Source organism: Otolemur garnettii, unplaced genomic scaffold, assembly GCF_000181295.1.
Source record: "Otolemur garnettii isolate 467f Iridium unplaced genomic scaffold, OtoGar3 scaffold00111, whole genome shotgun sequence".
NCBI classification, from domain to species: Eukaryota; Metazoa; Chordata; class Mammalia; order Primates; family Galagidae; genus Otolemur; species Otolemur garnettii.
This window is the reverse complement of record NW_003852506.1, coordinates 3,269,158-3,280,638: the sequence shown is the minus strand read 5'-3', so window position 1 is coordinate 3,280,638 and position 11,481 is coordinate 3,269,158. Positions and strand designations below refer to the sequence as shown.

Sequence of the window (11,481 nt, the reverse complement as noted above, 5' to 3'; positions counted from 1 at the left end):
GGCCAGATAGAATTTGGCCACTCCAAGGCCCTGAGTAGTGTTTAATGTCATAGATTCACCAGTGTGAAGATTTGCAGCCTTTCCATCCTTATTTTGACAGAAAGTTCCTTGTCTGGGCTGAGCTGGGCTGGGGTCAGGTAACTGCCTCCTCTGATCAGCCTGGCCAGAGACCATGCAGTGTGATTGCAAGCGTAGTTGTTGGAGAGGAACCCAGAGTCAGGATATCCCTTCCACCCGAGTCAGGATATTCTTAAGTAAGATCTGGGAAGAGCCATTAGGCATCTCTTCTTCCAGTGCCATGCGGCCAACCTCTGTGTCCAACTAGGCTTTGCTCTTTCACCCAGCAAGCTCCTCTGTTGACCTAGGGGATATCCCACCCCCTGAGGGTGGTCTGTTAGGGGTAAGCGCTAAACCATGAGTGGTCTGTCAGGGGTAAGCGCTAAACCATGACAGGCTGTCCCTATTTCAGAGAACTTCATCTCTGAAGAAGCACATGGCACTGGCCTCCAGAAGGACCCTGCTGGGCTGGGCAGGGGCGGCAGGCAGGAGTGCCTCCGCCATGGCTTCCCCGTACTGCACAGCCAGCCAGGGTGTTCTGGAGGAGAGAAGGAGATGAGCTTCTGTCTGTCAGAGGGACGTTGGTGTCCATCAGGTGGTGGCCAACTGCTCTGCAGCTGACCCTCCTGCCCTCTATTCTTAGATCATAAAGGAACAGGGTGAAGGGACATACTCTTGTATTGTGGCCTTAGTTCATGTCACACATGTTACCTGAGCACCAGCTACAAGGCAGCATGGAGGTGGGGGGAGGGAAGTCATGTCGGCAGTACAGCTCTTGCCCTCATGGGCTGTAGGATAGAAGGTGGCCAATTCCATCCTGTGGGGCCATGAGAGGGGGCCTGGGGGACTTGGGGACCAGGAGGGCTTCCCAGAGGAGGGGGCATCTGAAGCAAGAGAGACCTTGTGGGGGGGTTGGCAGGTGGAAGTAGGGAGAGGGGAGTGCAGAAGCAATGGCCTTGTAGGTCAGGAGGTGAGCTCAGAGCAGAGACTGCAGGGACCTGGGATGGGCAGCTGAGGTTTGGCTTGTGCCCAAGGGCAAGGTGGAGCCATTGAAAGGTTTTCTCAGGAGACATAATCAATTTGCGTGTTTAAAAAGATCACTCCTTCCTTTTTTATAGGGCTTCATTTAATTATGGTTCTGCTTTCTCCCCCCACCACCACTGCTTTTAGGCTGAGTGGAGAACTTCATTCAGCTCTTCCCCTTGAAGAGCCTCAGGGGAGTGATTCGGGCTGGGGGCTTTGCTTTTCTAATGGTAGCCTGGCTGGTGGCAGGGCCCTCAGAGCACGCCATTTGGCCATTGATTGGGTTTGGGGAGGCATCACTCAAGCCTTCTTCTTTAATGTACTGCTAAAGCTTTGCCATTAGCCAAACTTCTTGGAAATGCTGGGTTTTAGGCTTTCCTCGTCCTGGGGGAAGGCAGACCTGGAGAACTCAGCCAGGTCTCTCTCGCCTCTCTGCAGAGAGGGCTCTTCCCCAAGCCCACTGCTCCTTGAGAGTCACCAACCCAAGGGTATAGCCAGCGTCCCTGCCCTGACATTTCCCTGGGGCCAGTATAGCTTCTCCTAGATGGTGGGGGATAGACAGGATGGTGGCACAGGGTTTGGAGCTGCCCGTGCAACCTGGGCACCCCCTGAGGAGAAGCAGCTAAGCAGAGGTCACTTTTGTCTCTGATGTGAAGAATTATTTTGGACCCTAAGTCCAACCTGTGGAGATTCTTTCCAAAAGTTTGCACTGACAGATTTATTTGGCAAAAAATAGATATACAAATCAAGGTGGGGGCCATGCCAAATTTAACAAACCATTCGAGTCCATTAGAATGGTTGTGGTTTCACCTAAATAGACTCACCAGGGACTTCCTGAATGGGAATCACTTTGCCATCTTTACAGTCCTTTAAAATAATTTGTTATCCAAATTCCCAAAGGCTGAATGTCCTGCAGACAGAATGGCTTCATGGCAAGAGTGCAGGAGCTGTGGGTCTTCCTAGGCGAATGGAGCATCTTTGAACCTTGTTTCTTCACATCTGCAGGGATGGGAATGACACATCTGCACCAGGCCGCTGGGAGGATTGTGGGAGATGCACCGTTTAAACTTTGAGGGCTGGCTTGCGCACATCTGGGGCTCTGCGCAGAGTGGTTAGCTGGTGTTTCCACAAATGTATTTAAAGTGGAGAGGGGTGGGTTTGAGGGGTGGTAATCACACCCCAGTCCCCAATCTCACCGTGAACCAGTTTGAAACAAGGAGACACAAAAATCTGACAGATAAGTTGACACTTGTTGATTGTCCCAGTAGCAGAGTCACTTTTGCATAGTAAATGGGCAGGCTTCCTGCGGTGGCCTGTGTCATACATTGGCAATTTATTCTTATGAGTGCATGGTTATTCTGCAAAGCTCATCCTAGTATGTTATACCTCCCTCAGCTTCTCTGTAAAATTCTGGCTCTTTCTCAAACTGGCATTTGCAGAGAGCCAAGGCCCTCCTCTGGCTGTGTGGTGAGGAAAAGCCAAACATGAGAAAGCCCAGGCAATGCTTCCTGGGCCTCCTGATGCCAGGGTTCAAGGGCGTCCTTCTCAGGGCCCAAAGTGAGCAGGAGCTTATTTAATCAGAAGGCATCTTCCAGCAGCACCACTGAGCTCTCCAGGGCTCTGCCACGGACCTGGGATGAGTGGCGTCCCCATGGAAAGCCAAGGGGCATTCCTCTGAGGCCCTGGACAGCTTCAGCTGTCTCTAGCATCTTCACTGCACCTCCCTGGAATGTCACCGGCGCTGCTGATGGACACAAAGGCGCCAGGGCCTCCTGCACGTGAACAATGAACAATCCAGGAGCGTCCGTGCTTGCTCGTCCTGAGACATCAAGGAAGAATTCAGTTAAGCAGGTTGAGAAAAGAAATGAGGGTTTTTTTGCTGCTGAAGCCAGTTTTTTTTTTTTTTTAATAAAGTAGTGCTGCTGAACTTGCACCGTTTGTATTGGCTTCCCCTCTATTTCCTATTGCAACTTTTCCCTGATCTCTGCTGGGCTCAAGAGCAAACAAAAATAAGCAGTTTTTTGCAACAAGAATATCTGGTTTCCTCTCCCTTTTCCCAGGCTGTGGCCATGTGCGTGGCCTGCAGAATTCTTGCTTCCCCCTTCTCCTTCAGCCACGCTGTCCTCTGCTGGCTGCTTTGACCGGGGATCCTCACATCCCATGGCTTATTCTTAAGGTCAGTTCGACAGGATCTTTTTTTTTTAAGACAGAGTCTCAAGCTGTTGCCCTAGGTAGAGTGCTGTAGCATCATAGCTCACAGCAACCTCCAACTCTGGCTCAAGCGATCCTTTTAGTTTTTCTATTTTTAGTTTTCTTCAGTTTTGCTTAGGCTGGTCTTGTGCTCGTGAGGTCAAGCAATCCACCCACTTCAGAGTGTTGGGATTAAAGGCATGAGCCACTGCGCTGGGCCAGTTTGGCAGGATCTTAAACCACCTTGCAAAGGAGTTGATCACACGACCGTCTACAGTCCTTCCTGATAATATTTAGCAAATCTCTCCTGCATAGTCTTGGAATTCTCCTTAGGTTTATCATGGAAGCTGAGAGACAGAAAGGGGCTGGGGAGAGGTCAGCAGTGGATCTTGAGTTGGTCACAGTCATTCTGCTTTACTGCAAAAGCAGTTCAGAGTTACCAGCTTTATTTTTAAGTAAATATAATTGAGAGTTTTTTTTAGTACATTTGCAGTTGTGCAACCATCACCACACCCTTATCTTAAAACATTTCCGTGACCCCAAGAAGTTCTCCCATGACCGTATCCCATCACTCCCCATTCCTACTCCTGGTCCCAGGTAACCACTAATCCAGTTTCTGTCTCTAGATTTACCTTTTCTGGATATTTTGTGTAAATGGAATTATATGCTAGATGGGGTTTTTTTGTGGCTAATTTCTTTCACTGAACATAGTGTTCTTGAGGTTCAAAACACTGTGTTGAGCATGACCAACATTTAATTCCTTTGTATTACTGACTGTATTCTATGGGATGGATATACCACATCTTGTTTATTTATTCTTCATGTTGTTATTTATTGTAAAATGGACCTAAAATTTCACCTTTCTGGGACGTTTGTGATCACACAGGTACCAACATGTGTGTGTAGATGTGTATCTAACAGGAAGGGTGATTCTTGTATTGACTTGAAAGTGATTTTTTAAATCTTATCTACATTGCACTCTAAAAATAAGCACTAAGCACACACATTTTTTTTTAATATGCCAAGTATTTAAAATATTTCTTTTTGGCTTTTAGTTCCAAAGAACATCCTTGCAGCGATTGATCCAGCTGTTGCTAATCTAAAACCTTCTTCGAAGCAGAAAGACACTGAATATGGTAATTTTTATGGTTTACTACCAGCCTTTCTAAGTAAAAGTAATCTGACCTCATGTGACCACAGGTGGGCGCACTGTGGAAAGAAGGTGTGCTTGAGCCACAGGTCCTGGTGGTGACAGTGCTGCCACTGATGGCTGCCCCATTTTGTTTTGTTTAGATTTTTCAAATCAGAAGTAGAATAAGCCTCCCCTTTGTTCTCCTCTCACTTCCTAAAAGAAAAATTACTTACAAAAGGAGATGTGCTCAGAAATAATTCGGGGTTTTTGGATTATATCACGAGCTTATTGCAAAGATGATCCTGTAGGAAGGAACCGGGTGGGCCAGAGCCAGCATGGACCTGCAGGTCTCCGTACACACCACCTTCCTCCTTATTTCACTTGATTTTTGTAGATAGGGAAGGAGCGAACATTATGACTTTCTTATCAAGTCTAGAATGGAATCCAGCCCCTTGGGGTTCCTGATGGAAACTACAGAGACCAAGTTGAGCTTCTAGGATCTTAGGCTTTGGGTGGTGAGAGTTTTGTCCTGTGTTCAGGCAGCCCCATCACAGGCTCACTGAGCTCCATCCCAGCTGAGTTAAGCAGGCTTCTGAAAGCAAACCTGCCTCACACTTTGCTGTCAATTGCAAAAAGGCAACCTAACACAACCTCGCTCCATAATTCCAGGTTTGTCTTATTTCAGGTCAACAGAGTGATAGCAACTCCATGGTTAAAGTGAAACATTATTAAGCCTCCAAGAAGCGATGAATGCCACTGCCTTAAGGGTGGGAAACTACACGGGTTCCCTTCTGCAGCAGAGTAGATGAGCTGCACCTGACCTTGGAACCGACACTTTAAAACATTTCTAATCCCTTTTATAATTTAATATTTTCAGGGACTCCTTCCTGAGCACTCTTTCTGGCTTAGTCCTCCGTAAATTAGTCAGAGGCCCATTTGTTTGATTTCTTTGACTTTTAATTATTCTGGCAGTCCTGGGTTAGGAGCAGTGGGAGTCCCTTGGGACAGGCGTACTGTGAGCAGCTGTGATTAATTGGTCTTGCATTTTTTATGAAACAGGTATAAACTTTGACCCAAGCGAATCGAGGGTTCTGAGGAAAGATGGAGTTATTGTTAGCAACTCCCTGGCAGCATTTGCTTACATTAGAGGTAGGTCAATGAGTCGAAGCTTCCTGGAATGCTAATGGATTTACTAAAGTTTATTAACAAATGTACTGTTCAATTACAACACTCAGATAGCTGAAGAGAAATGGCTTCAGTTTGACTTGCCAGCTGAAGTCTTTTAGCTTCAGAAACAGAGACCTGAATTCAGGTGCAGTTGTAACCAGGCAACCAAAAGGAAAACCACATCAACAAGAGCGTCACATGATTTATGAGTTGGGCTTCACAGCTATTTTCCCCTTGGAAAAGTGGGAACCCGGGCACAATGTGAGGGTGTTCAGCACGCCCCCTGGGTGAAGGGCTCAACCACAACTTGAACGTTACCTCAGAAATGAGAACAATGTAACCTAGACATGTGCACCTTCATATTAATCTGAAGGAAAAGAAATATAGCAAAGTGTAGGGTAATAGCAGTAATTTGTCATTTTTAAAGAGTACTATAAAATTTATTTTTTATACGAATAGATAATATTTAAAAAATAAAAAGGTAATTTACAAAAAAAGAAAAGTAGGAACCCAAGAAATGCATTTTCCAGGTATAAAAGTTGGGAAGGGCCTGGGATTATTGAATTTTCACCCCTGGCTGGAAGAAAAACGAGCCCAAAGATCACTTAGTAAATAAAACAGGTCATGCCCCGTGAAGACAGAACCATTTTCTTAGTCGTGAGTGTTATTTCTCATGGTCACCAAGGATTCCTCGTTAATCTTCCCCATGAGGATTGATCAGACTCAGCCCTCCTGAATTAGCAGAGCCGAAAGGTTTGCACAGAGGCCGGCCATGCTATGGGCCCCTTGGTGAGGGGAAGGTGTGTACAATCTTGCCTCACTGCCCTCTTCACTTACTTTAAGATGAGCGGTTCTCAACCTGTGTGTGGGTCGCGACCCACAGGAACTGTGTTAAACTGTATTAAAGGGTTGCAGCATTAGGAAGGTTGAGAACCACTGCTTTAAGATAGACAATATTTCAGAAAGTCAACTGCCAATTTTAACAAGGTCTGCTTGACTCTATTCAGAGAGGCCAAAACCTTGGATACCTTCAGTAAAATAAATAGACATGGCTCGGCACCTATGGCTTCAGTGGCTAAGGTGCCAGCCACATACACCTAAGGTGGCGGGTTCGAATCCAGCCCGGGCCTGCCAAACAACAGTGATGGCTGCAACTAAAAAAAATAGCCAGGCATTGTGGTGGGTACCTGTAGTCCCAGCTACTTGGGAGGCGGAGGCAGGAGACTCGCTTGAGCCCAGGAGTTGGAGGTTGCTGTGAGTTGTGATGCCATAGCACTCTACCCAGGGGGACAGCTTGAGGCTCTGTCTCAAAAATAAATAAATAAATAGACATTTATGTAACTCATAACAGTATTACTACTCAAGGCCTACAGAGATGGGGCTATTGGGGGTAAGCTTATCCTAGAGGAAAATAAAGGCTTAAGGGACCTCTCGGCACGGGAGGCAGAGAGTTAAGTCTTGCAGTCCCCTGCTGCTCCATCGCCTGTCTTCCTGCACCAGTATCCCTCCTGTGTGTAGTGTGTGCTGTGTAGTTAGTTTTCTCTGTGAATCTTCTCTTTTCTAACTATCCTCCCATTTCCACATCTTGCTGTTCTGATAATTGTCATTGTTAAAAATTTAAAGATTCCATGGAAGGCCCACGTGGGAGGATCACTTGTGCTCAGGAGTTCTGGAGCAGCCAGAGCATGAGCAAGATCCAAGAAAAACTAGCCGGTGTCATCGTGGTCACCTGTGGCCCAGCTGCTCAGGAGACTGAGGCAAGAGAGTCACTTGAGCCCAAGAGTTGAAGGTTGCTATGAGCTATGACACCAGGGCAGTCTACTGAGGGTGACATGGTGAGACTCTGTCTCAGTCAATCAATCAATCAATAGCCAGGCATGGTAGTGCACACTTGTAGTCTCAACAAATCAGGAGCTGAGGTAGGAGGATGGCTTGAGCTCAGGAGTTCAAGGCTGCAGTGGGCTATGACCAAGCCACTGCACTCCTGCCTGGGTGACAGAGTGACACCCTGTCTCCAAAAAAAAGAAAAGGCAACTATATAGAAAGGCAAGCGAGGGAGTAATGACCGTGGCATTTAGGTGGTAGTCGCCTTGATGGTGAGGCCTGGGCATGAGGAAGTACAGTGAGACAGGCTCCCAGGCCAGTGCTCATTCTCAGCACAGCTGCCTGTTACAGTATTAAAGGTAATTCACTAAAGGATCATAGAGGAGGCTATGTATTGATCAATGAAGAGAGTAGCTCGTGTCCAAAGGATTATGGCTAATCTAATTCTGTCTACCCAGAGTCCTTACAAAATACAAAGAGAGTAACCGAGTCTATCTGTGGCAAAGCCAGACCGTGCACCCTCCTCTGTCCTCTGACCTGGCCCCTACTACATAGACACCATGGCTGGGGGAGGGCCAGGCCAGGATGATCATTATTCCCAGAGGCTTGACCAGGACGGAGTTGTTTCTGTCCAGATCTGACCCTGGTCTGCCCGTAGGTAGCTGAGAAAGGTGACAAAGGGATGGGTTCAGTTCCCTCACATACAGGGCTGCTCAAAGGCAGCAGCATTGGCGTCGCTGCCAGTGGGGCTGGAGGTTTACGTTGAGTAGTGGCTGCCTTGAGAGGCCTAAGAGAGTGCCACGGAAGAGGAGGATGGAGAGGACGGTGGCTGGAAGATTGAGGGCAGAAGGGCTGCAGCAGGGAGGGAAAAGGAGTCAGAGGGAGGAAGGAGAGAGTGAGGTCAGGAGAGTGAGGCTTTGATCTGCAGCGGGGAGAAGGGGAAATGACTTGTGCCCCATGTCAGAGCCTCAGGTCTTGGCATCATTTTGTGCATTACTACTTAATGACTGTCCTGAGTGCCATTTCCCTTTCTGCCACCATACTCAGAAATGAACAGAAGCCCCCACAGCTCTCACTAAGGTTACTTACATGTCAGTATTCAATGAAGTCTGCTAAATACCTTGACCCATAGGGAAAATATGTGCTTATTAATAGCACTGCAAACACGAATGCTGCCCCTCCCCCAGCCAAAATAAATTTTGGATTAAGACATCCAGGTCTTAAAAAGAGAGATGAGATCATACTGGCAGTGGTGAAGGCAAGAAAGAGTAGCACACTGGAGTCCAGTGACTCCACCAGTGACTTGAGCTGCAAGTGAAGGAAGCCAAATGGGGAGGTTTCAGGTTTCAAGAAGATAAGCTGTCCCAGTTCCACCTCCCCAGGCAGGTCACAGCCGCCAGATGCCCTCGAGGTTTGAAACTCCAGTCACAGCTCTGGGGAAGGATGGAGGGAGTGAAGACAACAGTCTTCCTACTTAGAAGGGTAGACATGAGCCTGAAGATCCATAGGGTTGAGATGTACTGAGAAAATGTGGAGGTGCCAACTGTGTGCCCCACAAGGAGCTCACCTGGAACCCGAGTTTCAGGGCTGTGTCTGCCCAAAGAGTCCCTCTAACGTTGGGGAGTAGCTTCCCTGCTGGAGCATCCATATCAGGGATCAGCACTCTGGCCTGTGGCCCAAATCTATAAATGACGTTTTATTGGCACATAGCATGCTTTTTGGTTAATATACTGCCTGGGTTATTTCTGCACTACAGCAGCAGAGATCAATATTTGCAATAGAGACTATATGGCCCATAAAACCTAAAATATTTACTATGTGGCCATTTACTGGGAAAGTTTGTCAACTTCCTAATCCATGTCATGAGGGAATTAAATGGATCATTATTCCCCAGAATAGGGTGATAACACCCAGAGTGGCACACAACCATATAGTGGGGATAAAGACAGGAAAAAAGCGACACATCCTTCCTACACAGGTTAACGTAAGGACCCAACATAGGTAACGGGTTAGAACCCAGTCGCATGCTACCTACCAGCCTTGTTTTTATTTCTCTTATTGTGATATAGACAGTCTGTTTGGATTCAGGGAACGTTATTAGAACTTTATATTACACTTATGTCTATTTTATTTCTATATTTTATTATACTTTATACATTTTTTTGTATTTTTATTTATTTTACATTTTATTTTTACATTCAGCCCTCTGTGTCTATGGGTTCCACATCAACTGCAGATTGAAAACTTTTTTTTAAATGGATGGTTTGCACCTGTACTGAACATGGGGAGACCTGTTCATTTTGGTCATTATTCCCTAGACAATACAGCATAACAACTATTTACATTGTATTAGGTATTATAAGTAGCCTAAAGATTAACCCTAGGGGAGGATGTGCCTGGCTTATATGCAAATACTATGCCACTTTACATACAGGACTTAAGCATCCTGGAGTTTGGTCTCCTGTGTCGGGGGAAGGGGGATCCTGGCATCAATCCACTGTGGATACTGAAAGACAATGACATATTTATATTTATTTTTTAATCTAAAGAATAATGGAATTAAGTTTTGCTAACATCTACTATATTATTACATTCCCATATACCTTGTGCATAAATGCTTTATAATCTGCTACTACTACTAACAGTTAACACTATTGAGTATTTACTATGTGTGTGTATTCTACGAGCCTTATAGTAATTAACTCATTTAATTATAATAACTTTATAATAGGAAGGTACTATAAGCCCCACTTTATGGATGAGGAAACTATGGCCGGGAAGTTATGTAACTTGTCCACAGTCACAGAGCTAGTGAGTAGCAGATCCGAGTTTGAACTTGGCAGGGAATCTGGCCCCTGAGCCCCTTTGCTATGTGTTCTCTCATACACACATACATATATTGACTGTATGTGCTCAAAATCTTAAAAATATCAGTGGGGATATATGGTCACTAGATGTGGGTGGTCTCAAAGGTGCTGGACTGACGTTCCTCATTAGCCACCTGCTTGGGCAGATGTCTATGTCTGAGGGACTTTGGACTCGTGAAGACTGACAGCGCCTCACAATTCCTGACCTGTCCTCTTCCTCCCACAGCCCATCCCGAGAGAGCTGCCCTGCTGTTCGTGTCCAGTGTTTGCATTGGCTTGGCCCTCACACTGTGTGCCTTGGTCATCAAAGTGTCCTGCACCAAAGACTTCCGGGAGCTGCATTTGGGGAGGGAGCACCTGGTGCCAGGAATTGACCAGGCTGAGGAGGACAGTGAGGATGAAGAGGAGGAGGAGGACTCCTCTGACTCAGATTTTCCAGGAGAACTGTCTGGGTTTTGTAGGACTTCATATCCTGTCTACAGTTCCACAGAGGCTGCAGAGCTTGCAGAAAGGATTGAGCGCAGGGAACAAATCATTCAGGAAATATGGATGAACAGTGGTTTGGACGCCTCACTCCCGAGAAACATGGGCCAGTTCTACTGAAAACTAGATGCATCTTGATGCAGTCGCACTTTCTGAAGAGGGAAGGATCCAAAATGCCCCTCCAGTTCTGATTAACTTGTACCTTCTATGAAGGAGAATTTGTCATGTCATCCAACACTGGTGAGGCCAGGAAGCTATTAAAGGGATGTTTCAAACTGTTTCCAGCACATGCCAAAATAAATTAGCAGGGAAGGAGTCTTTGTTTTCTTTGTATTTATTTGAATTCATGTCTACACATTAACAAATCTGTTCATAACTTAGAAATCACATTAATTGAGCACTTACAACTTCAGGTTCTATTCTGGCTGCTTTACTAAATCATTTAAACTTCACAGCCTCGTGACATAGTACTGTTGCCTTCACTTACAGATAAGTAAATAGAAGATGCTTATGTAGCCATAAAATATCTACACCTGATACTCAAGGTACAGCAGACGTGAGCTCATGAGTAATTTGAACCACTAACATTATTTATTTAGAATGAGGGTCAGAATAATGTTTCTTAAAAGGTAAGATGACAAATATTTTCGGCATATCCTCTTTGGCATGTCTAGCAACTTTCCATTGTAGCTCAAAAGCAGCCACAGATAATACATAATGAGTGAATGTGGCTGTGTT

General features: G+C 46.0%; 1 protein-coding gene across 1 annotated transcript in view; it reads left to right on the top strand.

Moving 5' to 3' along the window:
- The window catches only part of EVA1C (eva-1 homolog C), an 84,336-nt gene extending 73,275 nt beyond the window's left edge, over window positions 1–11,061 (top strand). The window contains exons 6-8 of the mRNA XM_023517444.1: window positions 4,326–4,406; window positions 5,462–5,551; window positions 10,487–11,061. Of these exons, the coding sequence (XP_023373212.1) occupies window positions 4,326–4,406; window positions 5,462–5,551; window positions 10,487–10,863 (548 nt within the window). The 3' untranslated portion in view covers window positions 10,864–11,061. The remainder of the gene's footprint in view (window positions 1–4,325; window positions 4,407–5,461; window positions 5,552–10,486) is intronic.
- The last annotated feature ends 420 nt before the right edge of the window (window positions 11,062–11,481 follow it).